We start from the raw sequence: 18485 nt of genomic DNA on the forward strand, positions 1-18485 counted from the left end.
AAATCAAAAGATTGCTGCTGCTCCAGTTTCAACTGTTCTGCCTGCGGCTATGGAACCCTTACCTGTTCACTGGACGTGCTACCTGTCCCTACCTGCTGTTTTCAACTCTCTAGAGACAGCAGGAGCGGTAGAGTTACTTTCAATGATCGGCTATGAAAAGCCAACTGACATTTACTCCTGAGGTGCTGACCTGTTGCACACTCGACAACTACTGTGATTATTATTAGGTTTTGGCCTTTCTAGGGAGTTTTTCCTATCCACCGTGCTTCTACACCTGCATTGGTTGCTGTTTGGGGTTTTAGGCTGGTTTCTGTACAGCACTTTGATATATCAGCTGATGTAAGAAGGGCTACATAAATACATTTGATTTGAAATCTGACAAGAACTCTTTTTTTTTTTTGTAGACCTCCACAAGTCTGGTTTGCTTTGCAGGAGGGACTGGTGCACTTCACAAAATAGATGGCACCATGAGGAAGGGAAATTATGTAGATATATTGAGGTAACATCTCAAAACATCAGTTAGGAAGTTAACGCTTGGTCGCAAATGGGTCTTCCAAATGGACAATGACCCCAAGCATACTTCCAAAGTTGTGGCAAAATGGCTTAAGGACAAGAAAGTCAAGGTATTGGAGTGGCCATCACAAAGCCCTGACCTCAATCCTGTAGAAAATTTGTGGGCAGAACTGAAAAAGCATGTGCGAGCAAAGAGGCCTACAAATCTGACTCAGTTACACCAGCTCTGTCAGGAGGAATGGGCCAAAATTCACCAAACTTATTGTGGGAAGCTTGTGAAAGGCTACCGGAAACGTATGACCCAAGTTAAACAATTTAAAGGCAATGCTACCAAATACTAATTGCCTGCATGTAAACTTCTGACCCATTGGGAATGTGATGAAAGAAATAAAAGCTGAAATAAATCATTCTCTCTACTATTATTCTGACATTTCACATTCTTAAAATAAAGTGGTGATCCTAACTGACCTAAGACAGGGAGTTTTAACTAGGATTAAATGTCAGGAAATGTGAAAAACTGAGTTTAAATGTATTTGGCTATATGGTATATGTAAACTTCCGACTTCAAAACTGTAGCTAACAAATTGTCAGCCAATATAACGTGTAAGGTAACTTATTTGAAAAGTCATTACTTTTTTACATTGCTCAACTTCGACTACATATTTTCCACCATTTTCTTCAAATCTGAAAACGATGTGAAGCCACGCCCATTTCGTGAAGAATTGCATTCTGGGCCATAAAGTACGGAAATAGTGTCCTCTCAGTGTATACTTCATATTTTGGTGATTTTAGTACGACATCCGGGAACTTTTGGCATACTAACTATATCCATACTATGACCAATAAGAATACAATATACTCAATTCACGTCACAAATAGTACAGTTAGTGTGGTTAGTATGAGTATTCAAACACAGCTCAAGTTTACTTCGATTTGGTGCTTATTATATCAATATGTGCGCATAAAGACGTGTCCACCTTAATTTCTCGCATCATTAATTTTAAAGACAAAAAGATCCCACCACGTCGGGCGAACAAATTGTTTATCAACAATTATTGAATTGTACCGGAATGTCCTGTTTCCATCAGCCCTGTCGTGACTTTTGTCATGCATCCGGTAATTAATGGATGGAAACCTGGTTAAAGTAAGCAGCTAGGCCAGGTGTCTTTTTGTGCTTGTGTAAAACACAACATCTTGTTAATCAATGAGAGAGAGGTGAATAATTAGATGTCTTTGAGAGCGGGCAGAGAGGGGCCGAAAATCAGTCTTCCTAGAATGATCAATACACCAGTGTACTTGACCTACACGACCTCTCTTCTTCCATCCTGACCTTCCAGCACTCAGCCTGGGAGAGAGCTGCTCTGATGAGGAGCTGCTGGTCCTACTGGTCTCACTGAGTCATAATCCAACACATTCCTCAAAACATGACTCCATAAAAACACCTCCTAACCATTGGACTGGATGAGCTGACGGAACATTGTGACTCAGCCAACAGGGATGAGCTGACAGAACATTGTGACTCAGCCAACAGGGATGCCTGACAGAACATTGTGACTCAGCCAACAGGGATGAGCTGACAGAACATTGTGACTCAGCCAACAGGGATGAGTTGACAGAACATTGTGACTCAGCCAACAGGGATGAGCTGACAGAACATTGTGACTCAGCCAACAGGGATGAGCTGACAGAACATTGTGACTCAGCCAACAGGGATGAGCTGACAGAACATTGTGACTCAGCCAACAGGGATGAGCTGACAGAACATTGTGACTCAGCCAACAGGGATGAGCTGACAGAACATTGTGACTCAGCCAACAGGGATGAGCTGACAGAACATTGTGACTCAGCCAACAGGGATGAGCTGACAGAACATTGTGACTCAGCCAACAGGGATGAGCTGACAGAACATTGTGACTCAGCCAACAGGGATGCCTGACAGTCAGGATGAAGATTCAGCGCATATATTTATTTATGCTGACCTTTATTTAACCAGGAAAGACCCTTGCGGTTAGAAACCTCTTTGGCAAGTTGATCTTCTAGAGTGGGGTGAACTATCAGCCCATATCTCCTAAATCAAACCCACATACAGCGCAATCACAGTTACCCCCTAGCCCTTACTTCACCTGCTCTGGCTACTCTCCTGTCATAGTAAGGGGATTTATTGTATAAACTCCCTGCTCTAAACCGGTCCGGGTGGAACATTATGAGAATTAGGAAGGATAATTAAAATTACTTGATGAGAACATTCGAGCACAGGGCTCACGAAATCCTCTCGTGACATTAATTACAAAATCTGAACCTTTTGATCCAATAGGCAACCCAGTTCCACTGTTCCAAGTCCAGGAGATTCATTCCCTCATTGATTGATAACTGTTAATTACGGAGACGATTCCATACAACCTTTGAGGGGCTTCAGTAATGCAGACATGGTGGCAAACAACCGTTAGCCTCGATGCATCCTTCACTGAAGAGTTTCATTACAGGACATCAACAGCCTCTTTGCCTGCCTGAGCCTGACGCTAATTGTGATAGATGTTTGCGAAAGCAGCCCCGTAACAACAACAAAACAGCCTTGTCAAAGATTGGATGGTTGGCTGGTTGTGAAACAAATGTCCTCCTCCTCCTTCTCCTTCCCACAGTGGTCAGCAATCAGGGCTAATCCCGTAATTCACACTCTGCTCTCTAAGGAGAGGGAGAGGAGGATAGCCAGGCCAGCCACTCCCGCAGATGTCATTACTCTCCATGCGAGGCCTCCTGAGTACTTGAGGCGTCACTACAGACCCGGGTTTGATCCCGCAACCGGGAGACCCATGAGACGGTGCACAATTGGCCCTGCGCCCTGCCCGCCACAGGAGTCGCTAGTGGGCGATGAGACAAGGATATTCCTGCCGGCCAAACCCTCCCTAACCCGGACGACGCTAGGCCAATTGTGCGCTGCCCCATGGGCCTCCCGGTCGCAGCCGGCTGCGACAGAGCCTGGGCTCGAACCCAGAGTCTCTGGTGGCACAGCTAGCACTGTGATGCAGTGCCTTAGATCACTGCGCCACCCGGGAGGCCTATCCTGACTTTCAAGGCCTGAATTGCTTCGCCTTGCTTTTCTGGTTGGCTGGCAAGTTTCACCATCCAATTATTACAGATCTACGGGAGTGCAAGTCTCACCATGGCACGAACTGTGGCGATACGTTGGCACATAAGAATTATTAGAATATGGCAAATATTAGTAAATTATTGCATTCTATCCATGCTGGCTTTTGCGGTCTACCTGAGACATGATAGGGGGGATGTCATACAGGCTGTCGACAATTTATAAAATGGGCAATTTGCCTAAACGGGTCATTTTTTGTTGTTGGTATGACATTACATCCAGCTCTTTTTAACAACACACGATAGTTAAATTAATCTATTTTATCTACATTTTTTTTAAATCACTGGACAAGTTCATAGCTAGTGACACACAGACAGACTGTTTGGCTAGCCTGGTCCCACTGCCTTGCCAACCCCTATGGTCATTGTCACGTCAAACATGCAGGACCCATAGGAGTTGGCAATACAGCAAAAACAGATCTGGGAAGAGGCTATAGCTACGGACTCACTGAGGAACTTCCTGATTCATCATCATAGAGAGAAATTGAATTTCTGAGGACCTTATGGGAGCTATGGCAACAGGAATGTTTACAATCTTACATACAGGGGCATGGAGATTTTGTTAAGCATGTTCTTGTCTCTGTGAGATTAATTTCCTTTCTTATAGGAAATAGACCTAATATAGCTAGCTGACATAGATGCATTTTCTAATTCAATACTGTACGAATGAATGAATACTGTGACAATTGTGTAATGCCTATTTTATACTGTGTAGTGAGTGACAGTGTTCCCCAACACAGGATCTTAGTACTGTACAGTAACTGTGCAGAGCATCTGTACTGACCATGAGTGCCCCCACATGGTGTCAGTCTGCCATGTCAGTGGCCTGAGAGGCTAAATCTAAGATCACAGCAAAACAGTTGAGCAAACAGAAGAACACTGGTCTTACCAGGGAGTCCCTGGTGGGGGAGCTGGATCGTCCATTGCTGCTGCTGTTGCTCCTCTCGTAGGAGGAGGTGAAGCGGCTACCACCACCACTCTTCAGGCTGCTGCTGCTCAAGGCCTCCTGCGTGGCGCTGTGGGACAGGCCATAGCTGGATCTCTGCAGGCTGCTGTTGTAGGAGTTGGCCACATCGCTGGCCCTGCTCCGGTAACCCCTCAGGGCGCTGGAGGAGGAGGGGGACGTGGGCTCGGTGAGGCCCAGGGACGACAGGTCCCGCGTCAGGTCACTCTGGCTCGACGACCTCCGGCGGCTGAGAGAGATGCTGGAGGCCCCGGGCGACGAGGAGAGGTAGCTGGAGCGGCTGGGCGTGGTGGACGAGGAGTAGCTGCTGTAGCCAGTGTAACCGGAGCCGCCGCTCAGGCCCGACGAGCCATAGGTCTTCACCGGGGTGCGGCTCAGGCTCTCGCTGCGCCGGCTGCTGCTGCTCAGGAGGTCAGTGCGGGGGATGGGCCGGCCCCGGTCGAGCTCCGAGGAGGTGCTGTAGTTGCGGGCGCGGCTGGCGGCGCTGCTCAGGTAGCTGGAGGAGGAGTAGCCCGAGGAGGAGGCAGCGTTGCTCCTGTAGGAGGTCAGCCTGTCCCGGTCGGAGGTGTAGGAGCTGAGGGAGGAGGGCGTCAGGGAGGAGCCATAGGAGCTATAGGCACTGGTATAGGAGGAGCCGGTGTAACGCTTGGCGGTGGTGGAGACGCGAGACATGCTGGGTTCTCAGCCACGGGTGATGCAGTGGAAGACCGCATCGACTACAAGACAAGAGAAAGAACAGAAATCAGTGTGTTTCTATTTTCAGACTGTGAGCGGGAAAAACTTCATTTCCAAAAATGAAAACTTATTTAGCAACATTCTAATCTTTATAACCACCAACTGTAATTGTATATTTTATATCATATCGGTTCCATCTGAGTTTTTATGGGTTAGTCTTGTCTGATCACGAGAGAGGTAGGATGCCAAAGGTCACAAGGGTATCATCCAACTCTTAACATACGGGTGCACTATTTATCAACGGGCTGAATACACTGTACCATGGCTCATTGCTCGAGCCTGAGGTTTTACTCGTGTACAGGATACAGATATTTGACAAGCAAACGTTATGTGACCCTCCTTGGAACACATTACACAATATCAACTGTGTCATCAGTATTCATCCTGAAGTAGAACCCTGAAACACTGCTTACGCAACCGACTGGAACGTCATGCTTGATAATGTGATGTACTGTCGTATCGATGGGTTGCACAACATTGTTGCCGGCTGAACGCACATCCTGGGAATCCTGTAATGAGAGAAGCACCTAAGCGAAGCACCCGAATGTTTCTGGTGGCACAGTCTGTTCCTGAGGAGAGACAGGCAGTGCAGCGTCTGAATAAATAAAAGTATCTGGTGTTGTCGATCCGTGTTGGGTTCAGTGGGGGAGGCTTCTCTCTCTCTCATATATATATATATATATATATATATATATATATATATATATATATATATATATCAATAATTCAGCATATGGATCTGGAATAGGCAGAGCACTGGAGCCAGGCCAGGCCAAGACATACAGCTTTGTGCAGCTAGCTAGATCCAGCCGGAATACTACTGCTAGGTTACCTTAGCTAGGCCATGCCCAACCGAGCCTTGCTTAGGCTCTTACCAAAACCCCACTGTGGGTATAAGAGGCCTCTGCTTATGCACCCTACCATTTCGCCTATACCCTGCGCAAAGATGGCTGGACTGTAAAGGTACACAGCTGATAAACATGGGCCAGTATCTCAAGTCAATATACTGTAGTCTGCATCACTATTGTTTTGTCCCCCCCCCCCCCCCTAAATAAAACAGCAGTACTATAACACCCCTAGGTCCTAGAGTATGCAGACATAATGTAGCTAGTTTGTGATTCCCTGTTTTCGCTGGGATGAATGTTTTCAAGTCAACCTCTCTTAGTGTGTTGTTTAAATAGGCAGAGAGCAGGTGACAACAAACAGAACACTACCTCCACCACACTACCAGACAACAGCGACAGTGCCAGTTTGCACTACAAGGCAAACCTGGCCATGTCTATCTAAATGTACAAACCCGAGAGAGTGCTTGTACTTGTAATCCCTGACTCCTACTCCCACCCATTCCTAATTGCCCTCATTATAAACATACACATCATTTAGGCTGCTGCAGGTGTCTCGTCCCCAAAAAATGAGGGCCTTGACTGAGACAAGTTCAGGCTAGCCTGGCGGCGTCACTTCAAATGGGAAAACGCAAACAACATCCATGGGGAGTACAGCCTAAATGGACATGGGATTTGTAAGATGGCGGTAGCACAGCACTATTATGTTATTCATTTCTCAAACCAAAAACACACAAATATGCTAGTTGCCCTGCGTTTCAGCCTCCCCAAAGGCTCTGTTAAACGGGGGTTTCCATGACTACATGGCAACAAGCACCATTTGACTGCCACACAATCTCAGTGTCAAAACAGGAAAGCAGGTGTTGCACTGATCCCATTGACTTCCTGATTCCCTTGCCCTGCATAAATACAAAAGGTCCGTCTAGCTATAGCCTAGGGTCCAGTAGATGGGACTCTACTTGAGCATACAGAAAGGGCAGATATATTGAAAAGACTATAGGCCTAATCCAAGTTTATTGCCGAAGAGGATATATTTCTGTTACCATCTTTACCTGTAAAATCCAGTGATTCCCAAGCAGGTGTAGGCTATATAATTGAATAGGGCCTAAACTCTGAAACCTCACACTGAGCCACTCTTTCCCACAGTCTGTCCATTCCTACTTCTCCCACTTATCACAGTGTAACTGTGTTCTTTTGATCTCTCAGAGAGAATGCCAAGCGTGTGCAAAGCTGTCATCAAGGCAAAGGACGGCTACTCAATAATATTTTTTGGTTACTACTTGATTCCATATGTGTTATTTCATAGTTTTGATGTCTTCACTATTATTCGACAAATGTAGGAAATAGTCAAAATAAAGAAAAACCCTTGAATGAGTAGGTGTGTCCAGACGTTTGACTGGTACTGTGTATATATATATATACAGTGGGGCAAAAAAGTATTTAGTCAGCCAACAATTGTGCAAGTTCCCCCACTTAAAAAGATGAGAGATGCCTGTAATTTTAATAATAGGTACACTTCAACTATGACAGACAAAATGAGAAAAAAAATCCAGAAAATCACATTGTAGGATTTTTAATGAATTTATTTGCAAATTATGGTGGAAAATAAGTATTTGGTCACCTACAAACAAGCAAGATTTCTGGCTCTCACAGACCTGTAACTCCTTCTTTAAGAGGCTCCTCTGTCCTCCACTCGTTACCTGTATTAATGGCACCTGTTTGAACTTGTTATCAGTATAAAAGACACCTGTCCACAACCTCAAACAGTTACACTCCAAACTCCACTATGGCCAAGTCCAAAGAGCTGTCAAAGGACACCAGAAACAAAATTGTAGACCTGCACCAGGCTGGGAAGACTGAATCTGCAATAGGTAAGCAGCTTGGTTTGAAGAAATCAACTGTGGGAGCAATTATTAGGAAATGGAAGACATACAAGACCACTGATCATCTCCCTCGATCTGGGGCTCCACGCAAGATCTCACCCCGTGGGGTCAAAATGGTCACAAGAACGGTGAGCAAAAATCCCAGAACCACACGGGGGGACCTAGTGAATGACCTGCAGAGAGCTGGGACCAAAGTAACAAAGCCTACCATCAGGAACACACTACGCCGCCAGGGACTCAAATCCTGCAGTGCCAGACGTGTCCCCATGCTTAAGCCAGTACATGTCCAGGCCCGTCTGAAGTTTGCTAGAGAGCATTTGGATGATGCAGAAGAAGACTGGGAGAATGTCAGATGAAACAAAATATAACTTGTTGGTAAAAACTCAACTCGTCGTGTTTGGAGGACAAAGAATGCTGAGTTGCATCCAAAGAACACCATACCTACTGTGAAGCATGGGGGTGGAAACATCATTCTTTGGGGCTGTTTTTCTGCAAAGGGACCAGGACGACTGATCCGTGTAAACGAAAGAATGAATGGGGCCATGTATCGTGAGATTCTGAGTGAAAACCTCCTTCCATCAGCAAGGGCATTGAAGATGAAATGTGGCTGGGTCTTTCAGCATGACAATGATCCCAAACACACCGCCCGGGCAACGAAGGAGTGGCTTCGTAAGAAGCATTTCAAGGTCCTGGAGTGGCCTAGCCAATCTCCAGATCTCAACCCCATAGAAAATCTTTGGAGGGAGTTGAAAGTCTGTGTTGCCCAGCAACAGCCCCAAAACATCACTGCTCTAGAGGAGATCTGCATGGAGGAATGGGCCAAAATACCAGCAACAGTGTGTGGAAACCTTGTGAAGACTTACAGAAAACGTTTGACCTCTGTCATTGCCAACAAAGGGTATATAACAAAGTATTGAGATAAACTTTTGTTATTGACCAAATACTTATTTTCCACCATAATTTGCAAATAAATTCATTACAAATCCTACAATGTGATTTTCTGGATTTATTTCCCTCATTTTGTCTGTCATAGTTGAAGTGTACCTATGATGAAAATTACAGGCCTCTCTCATCTTTTTAAGTGGGAGAACTTGCACAATTGGTGGCTGACTAAATACTTTTTTGCCCCACTGTATATATATTTGGTCATCTTACAAAACCAAATGCTATTGGGAATACTGTTGGAAATCAGAGCACGTAATGTACCCTGTTGCCTGGATCTTAGGGGGAGCTATATTTACCCTGAAATGTGAGCAGATAAGAGACTAGCGTCTGTGAGGTGCCTCACTGACGCCAAAGCCCTAACCCGGCCCACCGGCAATCGCACCAAACTGTCCATGCCAACTTAGTCTACATCACAACTCTATGCACAAAAAAAATAAAAAAGTTGATTCAACGTACAATTGTAAGGCAACCAGCTGCAATAGGATTGTGAGTTTGCTCAACATTTGGGCATATAACTGAACCAGCATACATTCTGAATTTGAAGTGTATGTTCACTCAATTTTTAATTTTGGGTTGAGCAAACATACAATTCACCTTGAGAATTTATTCTACCATATTAGCATATTTCCCAGTGTAAAATTAAATTCTTTATGACAATACAATACAAATATCAAATTTGAGAAAAGTTAACAAGTGCTGTTTATCTCATTTCAACCAGCGTTGTAAACATTGAAATTAGGGTAAAACTTCAACTTAAATACATTGACTTAACATCAATATAATTGCTACATCAATATAATTTCAACATAATCATCAGAACTATGTATACGTTGAAATTTCTTTGACAAATCTTTTTCATCCTATATTCAATTGATTGGTTGAAACGATGTTGAATTTCATATTTGATTAGACATATTTCAAGTGACCTTTCTCTCAGCATTGATAGTAAAATGGTTTGTTTGAATCCACATCATTGTTTCAATGTCACGCTATAGCAACCTAAATAAAGATTGAAATAAAACGTGAAGCAGTCCAACATCTACTGGTATATATGAGGGGTAATGCATTTCAGTGAGAACTAGTCTACCATCCAGATGCTCAGCTGAGCTATCATGCCAACACATTTAGACATTGATCAGCTTCCATACTCATTTACGTAGACTACCTAAATAACATTGAGAAGTTGAAAGGTTACCCCTACAGGACACCCAGAGATTACTATAATTCCCAACTACAAAAGACTAGTTCTCCCCCCCCCCCCTCCCTCAAAGTAAGAAAAGCTATTCAAGAATGAGCTACATTTAAAAACAAAATGCACTCAACAACACATTGGGATCTAAAACTCCATGATATAGTGATACCGGATCATTCCCCTGTATCATGCTTAATTACACCAACAGAAAATACGCTTAGTGACAGAATATGGAGAATGAACAGAGCGCATCTTCAAGACCCGAAATGTATTAAATACATAAACACAAAAAATAAAGACCTTTACCATTACAAATGTAGACATAGAGGACAGGGAATAGCCAACACGAATTGGGAGGCTTTAAAACCGTGCATTAGGGGAATGATAATCTCTTACTCGGCAAAAGTTAAATCTGAGTTAGAAATCACTATCTTAAAAAAATACCATTAAAAAAATCTTTACATGGTAAAGAAAATACAATTTCTGAACATAAGCAGGATTATGATCTTTTACTTTTGAAGAGAGCCAACAACTACAAACTCAAATAAAGCACACCATTTAATGGCAAACAAACCTGGTAAACACCTCGCAGCCCTCACAAAACGAATACACGGCAAACCAGTTATAATTTTGAAAGATAAGGATACAAATGCTTTAATTAGAAAAAACAACACTATTAATCTATATCTAAATCTATATCAATCAGAATGGAATAACAGTTGAACTGATCCTCCTTAGACTCGATAACCATGAAGCAACTTTCAGCAGATTTTTAAAAAAAGAATCACAAAAAATGGAAATCACCCCCCCCCCTCACCCCAAAAAATATGACACTATAAAAGTGTATTATCAATATCATACATTTGGTATACTATTTATAGGGCTAATGGTAACTAGTTCTAAACTTCCAAAGATCCAATCAGCCATGGATGAATGAAAGTACCTAGCTACATGTTGAAATCACGGTGTCCTTTGTTGGGCAGATCAGATGTTAATGTAGCCTACATCAACCCAACCTCACCCCAAATTTACTTTCACATACAGCTTGTGTAAGAATTAGTTCTTAACTGACTTGCCTAGTTTATTAAAGGTTACATGTAAGAAAAGTTAGTTACTTTCAACGCTATTTAGGTAGTCAATGCAAATGAGTATGGAAGCTGATCAGTGTATAATTGTGTTGACGTCATATCTCAGCTGACAATAGCGCCGCTTATTCCAAAAGCCAAGCAGGGTACATAGAGGTCGGCATCTGGATGGTGGACAAGTTCACACTGAAGTGCAATACCCCTCATATACCAGTAGGAGTCCCTGTTCAGGAAGAAATCGTTGGACTGTGTCTTCACATTTTATTTCAATGTAAGTCTTCATTTAGGTTGATAGCATGAGGTTGAAACAATTGAGTTGATTCAAACATACCATTTGACTATCAACATTGAAACAAGGTCAAATAAAATATGTCTAATCTAAAATTTAACATAATCTCAACCACCCAATATACACTGAGCGTACAAAACATTATGAACACCTGCTCTTTCCATGAAATAGACTGACCAGGTGAAAGCTATGATCCTTTATTGATGTCAATTGTTAAATCCACTTCAATCTGTGTAGCTGAAGGGGAGGAAACAGGTTAAAGAAGGATTTTTAAGCCTTGAGACAATTGAGACATCGATTGTGTATCTGTGTGGAAAAGACAAAAGATTTAAGTGCCTTTGAACCGGGTATGGTAGTAGGTACCAGACGCATCAGTTTGTGTCAAGAACTGCAACGCTGATGGGTGTTTCACACTCAACAGTTTCCAGTGTGTATCAAGAATGGTCCACTACCCAAAGGACATCCAACCATCTTGACACAACTGTGGGAAACATTGGAGTTAACATGGGCGAGCAATCCTGTGGATCGCTTTCGACACCTTGTCGAGTCCATTGCAACACAACATTAGGAAGGTGTTCTTAATGTTTTGTACACTCAGTGTACTATATATTGAATATAGGATGAAAAATACATTTTAGGTTTCTATGTGAAATTTTCAACACAATTTCAATGTATACATAGATGTTGAAATTATATTGATGCAACAACCTGTTAGTAAGGTTAAGTCAATATATTTAAATGTAAGTTTTACCCTAATATCAATGTTTACAACGCTGGTTGAAATGAGATGAAAACAGTACAGTAGTTATTACATTTTTTCATATCCAATGTATTTTCTATGTTGATTCCATGTCACAATACATTGACCAATTACATTGAAACAACATTGCTTCAACCCATGTTTGCCCAGTGGCACCTTAATGCAGTGGTCTGGAACTTCTGTTTTACATGTCACATTATTATTGAAGCTTTTAAATCGCCCGCAACCTGCATTGAGAATGACTGCCAGGGTAGGGTAAACTGATTATTGAGACTCCCTAAATCATATAAACTCGAACCGTAACGGGTGCAAAAAGTCAAATTCCTAACAGATTGGATAAGTTTATAAAAAATAATATTATTTACGTTTGTGTTGCATAAGATTACTAAACCAATCTATGTACACACAAAAATACAGGTATTGAAATAAACAACTCTTAAAATCAACCTGCAATAGAGCATGCTGGGAAATATGACAATGACGGACGTGGTTTTGAGCAAACATACATTTGTAATTTTACTCAACAAGCTTGTTCAAATTCAGCTCACGTCACGCTGAGTTTGTTGATTCAACGTACAATCGTTAGGAAGCCAGCGGCAATAGGGTTGTGAGTTTGCTAAACATTTGGGCATATAATCTAGCTGAAACAACATACCTTCCAAAGGCAAACATGAATTTGTAATTCGCCTCAACACATTTTTAGATATTCAGCTCCCGTGAGCAAAGTTTGTTGAGTGAACAAACGTTCACACATTAGCTCAATTTCTTGTCCTTCTGAAGTGCACCCAACTCACCGAATAACGCTGATTATGCAATTGGTTAAATTAGCTTTTTTTTTTACAGTCTACCATACACTAAGAATTAGACTCTGATATCATCCGGTCAGCTGAGAGATAGGCCTACTCTGTTATAGCACAATTAACAACAACCCCTTTCTTCTGTTCGTAACTCAGATGAGAGCATCAGCTCAAAGTAACCTCAGAAAGGGCAGAATGTGTGCGTGATTGACGCTCCCAATGTCTGCTGTAAGTGACTTCGTTCCTTATTCACTGTCCTGAAGATAAGCTCAATTAGACATCATTACTATTTTAAACACCATCAATCCGTGCTCTGTGCCACTGTGTGAAATGTTGTTCTGTACTGAATACTTATAGGAAAAGGGTCAAATCAAACGTTGTGTCTCTTTTTAAAAAGAGGCAATCAGCAGTAGAAACAATAACAAAGCGTCTTCATCGCCCCTGTTTCGTCAAAAAGCTGAGAAGTGGGATTGGATGTAACCACTCTCAAATAACACTCTCAAATATAGTTTTAACCGTGTTTTGAGGCTGCAGTATAAACTGTTTGTTTACATTTACTTTGTTTACAAACACACTTATATTTTGGGTCCTGATGGGGCACGACAGTTACAGTGCCTTGCGAAAGTATTCGCCCCCCTTGAACTTTGCGACCTTTTGCCACATTTCAGGCTTCAAACATAAAGATATAAAACTGTATTTTTTTGTGAAGAATCAACAAGTGGGACACAATCATGAAGTGGAACGACATTTATTGGATATTTCAAACTTTTTTAACAAATCAAAAACTGAAAAATTGGGTGTGCAAAATTATTCAGCCCCCTTAAGTTAATACTTTGTAGCGCCACCTTTTGCTGCGATTACAGCTGTAAGTCGCTTGGGGTATGTCTCTATCAGTTTTGCACATCGAGAGACTGACATTTTTTCCCATTCCTCCTTGCAAAACAGCTCGAGCTCAGTGAGGTTGGATGGAGAGCATTTGTGAACAGCAGTTTTCAGTTCTTTCCACAGATTCTCGATTGGATTCAGGTCTGGACTTTGACTTGGCCATTCTAACACCTGGATATGTTTATTTTTGAACCATTCCATTGTAGATTTTGCTTTATGTTTTGGATCATTGTCTTGTTGGAAGACAAATCTCCATCCCAGTCTCAGGTCTTTTGCAGACTCCATCAGGTTTTCTTCCAGAATGGTCCTGTATTTGGCTCCATCCATCTTCCCATCAATTTTAACCATCTTCCCTGTCCCTGCTGAAGAAAAGCAGGCCCAAACCATGATGCTGCCACCACCATGTTTGACAGTGGGGATGTTGTGTTCAGGGTGATGAGCTGTGTTGCTTTTACGCCAAACATAACGTTTTGCATTGTTGCCAAAAAGTTTAATTTTGGTTTCATCTGACCAGAGCACCTTCTTCCACATGTTTGGTGTGTCTCCCAGGTGGCTTGTGGCAAACTTTAAACAACACTTTTTATGGATATCTTTAAGAAATGGCTTTCTTCTTGCCACTCTTCCATAAAGGCCAGATTTGTGCAATATACAACTGATTGTTGTCCTATGGACAGAGTCTCCCACCTCAGCTGTAGATCTCTGCAGTTCATCCAGAGTGATCATGGGCCTCTTGGCTGCATCTCTGATCAGTCTTCTCCTTGTATGAGCTGAAAGTTTAGAGGGACGGCCAGGTCTTGGTAGATTTGCAGTGGTCTGATACTCCTTCCAATTCAATAGTATCGCTTGCACAGTGCTCCTTGGGATGTTTAAAGCTTGGGAAATCTTTTTGTATCCAAATCCGGCTTTAAACTTCTTCACAACAGTATCTCGGACCTGCCTGGTGTGTTCCTTGTTCTTCATGATGCTCTCTGCGCTTTTAACGGACCTCTGAGACTATCACAGTGCAGGTGCATTTATAAGGAGACTTGGTTACACACAGGTGGATTGTATTTATCATCATTAGTCATTTAGGTCAACATTGGATCATTCAGAGATCCTCACTGAACTTCTGGAGAGAGTTTGCTGCACTGAAAGTAAAGGGGCTGAATAATTTTGCACGCCCAATTTTTCAGTTTTTGATTTGTTAAAAAAGTTTGAAATATCCAATAAATGTCGTTCCACTTCATGATTGTGTCCCACTTGTTGTTGATTCTTCACAAAAAAATACAGTTTTATATCTTTATGTTTGAAGCCTGAAATGTGGCAAAAGGTCGCAAAGTTCAAGGGGGCCGAATACTTTCGCAAGGCACTGTAAGCTGACCTCGTGAGGCATTTATAAGTTATATTCTTCAAGAATCAATGGGTACATATCATTCATGTAGAAGTCCACAAATGGATGTAGCAACTGCTGATTGGCCGTTTAAGCCTCGTGTCTGTGTGAGCGTCGGAGCCACTGCATATCTTTGGACATGTTTCTCACTCCCAAAGTACCATCAGTCCTTGAGAAAGTGCTTGCCTCTCATCGTGTTTGTGAGATGCACGCTGATTGCTGACCGTGTGTATGCGGGCGTGTGCATGTGTGTTTATTCAGTTATGATCACCTGCTGTGTATAGGGCGGTGTCTCTCAGTCCACGCAGGCAGCGATGGAGTGGAGCCCGCTCATCCTAATGTATTTCACAGACCCATTCACAGTCACAGGGACCTCTCACTGATCAGACCTGTGGGGAGACAGAGACACATCAAATGACAGACACACAGCCATGCGGATATTACCCGGGCAAAAAAATGACTACGGTAATGGATTTGCAGTCTCGCTAACATGGACTTTGTTGGATACCACTGCCATGAGGCTAGCAGATCGATGTTGAGCCATTAGAACATACATTTTCTAACAATACTGGTTTGATCATGTCCAATTATCCTCTTCAATTTACACAGAATTCAAGGAATTGAATTAAAACAACACCGCTTTATGGGAGGAGCAAAACATCCCATAACAAAACAATCTACCGGTAGCCTACAGTAGCCTAGGCTACACCTCATGCCTCCTCATCAACTGCATCACTTGACAGGCACAGAAATAGGTCCAAGTGATCATTCACTACAGGTCTCCAGTCAGCAAGTTGTCAGTATTTTAGGTTCATCTATAACAAAAAAATGTAAAAAGCATAACGGCTGTAGACTATTCTTCAGTGCGTGTTGTCAAATCCACAAAAAAATGATCTTCCTTGAAAATGTGGTTTCAGGAAAAGAAAGATTTCTACCCTGCCCATTTAAAGTCCTGTTTCGGAAATACTGTACTTGTTGAGTATCTTAATAATCCAGCGCTTGTCCAAACACACCATACCAACAGACCTGCGTCCCCACAACCCTGGCACAGCCAATGAAGTTCAACGAATAGGCCTAGCACAGCCAACAGACAATTACCAATGAATAAATAGGTCTCAAGATGATTTTCTGAGAAACGTTATCCCTTGTCTCTTTAACAAAACAAAATATGGGATAAGCAAAATGAAGACCAAAAAACCCCAGTAAGCCTAGGCTTCAAACAACCAACACCACACACAATGATTGTCAGGGAAAATAACAGAAAGGTACCCCTTGTAAAAGGGAACCAACGTGTCAATTGGTGGAGAGGCTCACCAGTGGCGTATCAAGCAGACGGCCAGAGTAGGGTGCTGTATAGGAGGCTGTATTCTCTGAGTGAAAGGAGCCAGGGAGGGAGTGTATGAGCACAGCGATCCAGAATGCCAGAGATCAAGTTACAGAGATGGTAAATATAGCAGTTGCCTATGACCTCCACAGGTCACTCAACACTCACTGGCATTAATTTTTTATTTTTTATAGGCCATGAATTGGCCATGCAATGTAGGCCAGCAGCAACCACCGGGATGTGCTCTCTCTGTTATCTAAAGGTGTTTTCATTGTAAACCTACACGGAATGGTAGTCAGTGAAATGTCCCCATAAATGTCATCCAAAAGTGGAAAAAGACTAATGAAAATATCGTTTATATCTACTAACCATGGCTAGTTTTATATTAAAAATATAAATTATACTTATATTATAATGGGTGTATGACACCATTTGGATACAAACAGGCAGCTTTTGTCATAAATTGTGTTAGGCCTATTTTTAAAATGGGGGGTAGTTCACCTGCAATATTACATAGTCTGGTTTGAAATGCATATCACATAATGGATAGTTGAAAGTGATGAAAACTGAAACCCTGAGCTGACAGCTACTTCTAGTGCAGGGATGGGCGTGGGTGTACGGGGGCGAGGAAGCAGTGACATTACAGCCAGCTACTGTCAGCGCCAAATTCAATGAGAGCAAGTCTCTATGACACCGAACTACAAAGTCAGCCAGAAGTTGTTTTAAGCTTCTATAGCAATTCATGAATGATCTCGATTCATGGTTGTGCATTTGCAGTGGATGAAGTACTAACGGTTAATACACTAGGAGCTAGCAGCTCCCCAAAATGATATACTGCAGCAGTTGGTTGGAACCTCGCACCACTCCCATGGCAGGCAAGTGGGCTAGCTAGGCTAACTTGTTAGCAGAGCGTGCACGCGAACTAGTCAGAGCGCGGCCGTGTATTAAAAAAAAAGGGGGGGGGCAGAGTTTTTTTAATTTTTATAGCTAAGCACCTGAATGCGACTCAAGACCACCGGTTTTAGCTTAGATGCATTCATATTAAGAGATGAAGCATACACATATGAAGCATACACGTTTTAGATAAACTATCCGAGCGGCATCAAAGCATCTGATCAAGGTTTGCCTGCAGCTACTGGCCACTGCATTATTCACTCACCCCAGTCCGAGATCATCCCGTCTACTGTCAGTCCCGCTGGCAGAGCGTCCCCAAAGTGGCTTCTAGCTAGTCTATCGGCGTCGTTAGACCACAGTTTTGAATATCGGTATGCTGAACCGATAACATTTGACAGATTAAAATAGCTAGATACTTTTCGCCATCACTGCCTTTGCGTTTTCAATAGTTTTTTTTAGCTGACCAAGTAACGGACGTTTCTCTTTAACTGTGACGTTGGTTCAGCAAATAGCTGCCGTGGATTGGTTTATTCTTGTCCACGAACGTAAAACCAGAGGACCGCCTCCCACACGTTCACCTTAGTGACGGACGTAAACAGCAAGCAGACCCCCCACACTGATTCAGATCCACACACTCACATATGATCTGACATTGCTCACACAACTGGTTGCAAACAATTGTATATTTATCACAACTCCCCTTGCGTCCCGTTGAGTTCTAGACTCTGACTCCCGTCGCTTGCCTTTCCTTTTTTTTGTTGCTGTTTGTGGCCATGACCACACACGTCTGGGGAAAATAATCAAGTTAGAAAAACGACAATTCCGGAAGAGGGCAGTGGTGTCATGAGTGCCTGTTACGTCACA

The 18485-nt window shown here is 42.7% G+C and overlaps 1 protein-coding gene across 3 annotated transcripts in view; it reads right to left on the reverse strand.

Annotated features, from left to right (window-relative positions):
- Nucleotides 1-18416, reverse strand: part of LOC115137008 (ubiquitin carboxyl-terminal hydrolase 2-like) — a 43995-nt gene extending 25579 nt beyond the window's left edge. Inside the window, exons 1-3 of one of the 3 annotated variants that reach the window (XM_029672976.2) lie at nucleotides 17887-18416; nucleotides 15675-15792; nucleotides 4547-5337 (exon numbers count right to left, since the gene is read on the reverse strand). In XM_029672976.2, the coding sequence (XP_029528836.1) occupies nucleotides 4547-5293 (747 nt within the window). In that variant the 5' untranslated portion in view covers nucleotides 5294-5337; nucleotides 15675-15792; nucleotides 17887-18416. Of the gene's footprint in view, nucleotides 1-4546; nucleotides 5338-15674; nucleotides 15793-16717; nucleotides 16869-17886 lie in introns of those variants that run through there. The other 2 variants (XM_029672974.2, XM_029672975.2) reach the window with 2 other exon arrangements.
- Nucleotides 18417-18485: the final 69 nt, after the last annotated feature.

The sequence above is a fragment of the Oncorhynchus nerka genome, linkage group LG11 (assembly GCF_034236695.1).
Source record: "Oncorhynchus nerka isolate Pitt River linkage group LG11, Oner_Uvic_2.0, whole genome shotgun sequence".
Lineage (NCBI taxonomy): Eukaryota > Metazoa > Chordata > Actinopteri > Salmoniformes > Salmonidae > Oncorhynchus > Oncorhynchus nerka.